The sequence below is a fragment of the Pteropus vampyrus genome, unplaced genomic scaffold (genome assembly GCF_000151845.1).
Source record: "Pteropus vampyrus isolate Shadow unplaced genomic scaffold, Pvam_2.0 Scaffold36, whole genome shotgun sequence".
Taxonomy (NCBI): Eukaryota; Metazoa; Chordata; class Mammalia; order Chiroptera; family Pteropodidae; genus Pteropus; species Pteropus vampyrus.
Window position 1 is genome coordinate 752693 of NW_011888817.1, and position 2310 is coordinate 755002.

The following is a 2310-nucleotide window of genomic DNA, read 5'->3' on the forward strand; positions in this document are numbered from 1 at the left end:
TTTTAAAAGTGAGTTTTATCTTGGACATCTTCCCATATTGGTATGAAAAAATCTGCCTCTTTCATTGATTGCAGTGTTATGTGGTATTCCGGGTACCATGACTTGTTTGTCGACACTTGTTGAAGGATATTCACAAAATCTTTTTTATATAAACAATGCTGCAACAAATACACAGTATGTGTACATAGATAGCTGCATCCTGGTGTTTTTCCGCAGAATTCGGAATCGCTGGGTCAAAGGAGTTTGTGCCTTTTTTAATGGTGACCGATATAGCACGTTGCTACATTGTTCTCCCGCAAGTAAGCATCAGCGCACGCCCACCTACAGTCCATGGAAGACCCCGTCTTCCCACTGACCTGCTGGGTGTTGCCAAATATTTAAATATTTGCCAATCTGGAAGATGGGGGGGGGGGGCGGAATCGTCATTTATTTTAATTTAGAGCAGTGCTTGTGAGGCTGAGCATTTTTTCATGGGTTCTTGGATACTTTTTCTGTAACCTGCCTGTAAATGCTCTTAACCCATTATTTTACTGAGTTTATCTCTTACCCACCAGTGATTTATAAAAGCATTTTCTTGAAAATTATCTTTGTCATGCATGTTGCAAATATATTTCCCAGTTTATCCCTTGCCTTTTGATGTTTTTTTTTTTGGACCAAGAATAGACAGATTAAATCCACAAAACAGAACAGAAAGTCCAGAAATAAAGCCAAATTCACATGAGAGCTTTGAAAATTGAAAAACCCTAGAGACTCAACAAATGAACCATGTTCAATAAGTTGTGCGGAGATTTGTACTATTCAGAAAATCACAGAAAAGGCTGTTTTCTATTTCCTTACACCAAAATAGATTTTATGTAAATCAAAGATTTAAGCAAACAAAAATAAAATCACAAAAAATTCTAGAGAATTTTTTTTTGAGTGGGAAAGACCTTTTAAGCATGACATATGAGAAGACATAAGGAAAAGGTTAATTTTAAACACATACCCCAAAAGTTTTAAACTTTACGGCCAAAAAAAAAAAAAGTGAGTTTAGAATATTATCCATGGTATGTAACTTTCTATGGTTTTCTGTCGTTTGCACTTTACCCGTGGTTTGGGGTTGTTCGTGTTGATGTTTCTCATGGATCGTGGAAAGTAGGCTATTTGTCCTTGGGTACTGAAGGCGGAGGCAGTCTTCAGGAGAAGCTATGGTGCCCAGGGAAGGAGTGTGGCTGGGGTGGCAGGAAGGCGGCCAGCCACCAGGCACACAGCCCCCTCCCCTCCCTCTTGCACCCCCAGCCCTTCCTGAACTATGGCTCAGAGCTGAGCCCGGGCCCCAAACTCAGGGGCCCAGGGGCCCGCAGGCCCTCTCTGCTGCCCCAAGGCTGCCAGCCTTTCCTGCCCACCAGCCCGGAGACCCAGGCCTGGAGCCCCATGAGAGAGCTGGATCTTGGGTCCAGCTTAAAGCCTGTCTCAGACTACCGCATCCCTGGAGAGCTTGGTAAGTGTCCACAAGGTTTGGGACCCGACTGGGGACAGGGAGGACTCCTTGGCTATGGCCTAAGTTCAAAGACAACTGTGTCTGCGCCCTTTGGGGGTGGGGGGAGTCTGTTGTGGCCTATTCTCTCCCTGAGGACCTTACCAACTCCTCTATTTCCAATCCACCTGGCCCTTGGGCTGCCTCTGTCCCCCAGATGTCCTCCCTGAGGTCGCATTCTCCATAAAGAGCACCCTCACCCCATCCTTCCTAACCACCTCAGATACTGGCTTCTTGAGAAGTGGGTCTGTCTCATTCTTAGGGACAAGCCCATGCCACTCCAGCTATTCTAGGGAAGGAGTTGTGGATCCCCTGGGGGTACGGTGGGGATACTTAACTATACTTGGCTTAGAGATGTCTGTGCCCTGGGAAGGGATGATGTTCCTTGGGGGTTGGCCCTCTGTCGTCTGCCCTGCCCCCCACCGCTCAGAGCAAGGCTCTCTTGTCCCTTGGCCCACAGAACTGTCCCATCACCCCTCTGCCTTCGAGACTGACACGTCCTCAGACTGGGAGCCCCTGGCCGAGCCCCAAGATCAGGCCAGTCCCAGCAGACCTGTCACCCCGGACCCCGTGCTGGGCAAGGCCGTAGTCAAGGGCCTACGCAACAGCCAACGTCTGCAATGGGAGGTGAGCTTCGAGCTGGGGCCTCCTGGCCCGGAGCAGAGTGGCGCGCAGGACGCTGACCTGTGGAGCGAGACCTTCCACCACCTGGCGGCCCGGGCCATCATCCGCGACTTCGAGCAGCTGGCAGAGCGCCAGGGCGAGATCGAGCAAGGTGGGTGCCAGGTCCACCA

The 2310-nt window shown here is 49.3% G+C and overlaps 1 protein-coding gene across 1 annotated transcript in view; it reads left to right on the forward strand.

The window, feature by feature from the left end:
* The window catches only part of VWA5B1 (von Willebrand factor A domain containing 5B1), a 43415-nt gene that overhangs the window by 30680 nt on the left and 10425 nt on the right, over positions 1-2310 (forward strand). Inside the window, exons 13-14 of the mRNA XM_011358017.1 lie at positions 1279-1480; positions 1977-2291. Coding sequence (XP_011356319.1) covers positions 1279-1480; positions 1977-2291 — 517 coding nt within the window. The remainder of the gene's footprint in view (positions 1-1278; positions 1481-1976; positions 2292-2310) is intronic.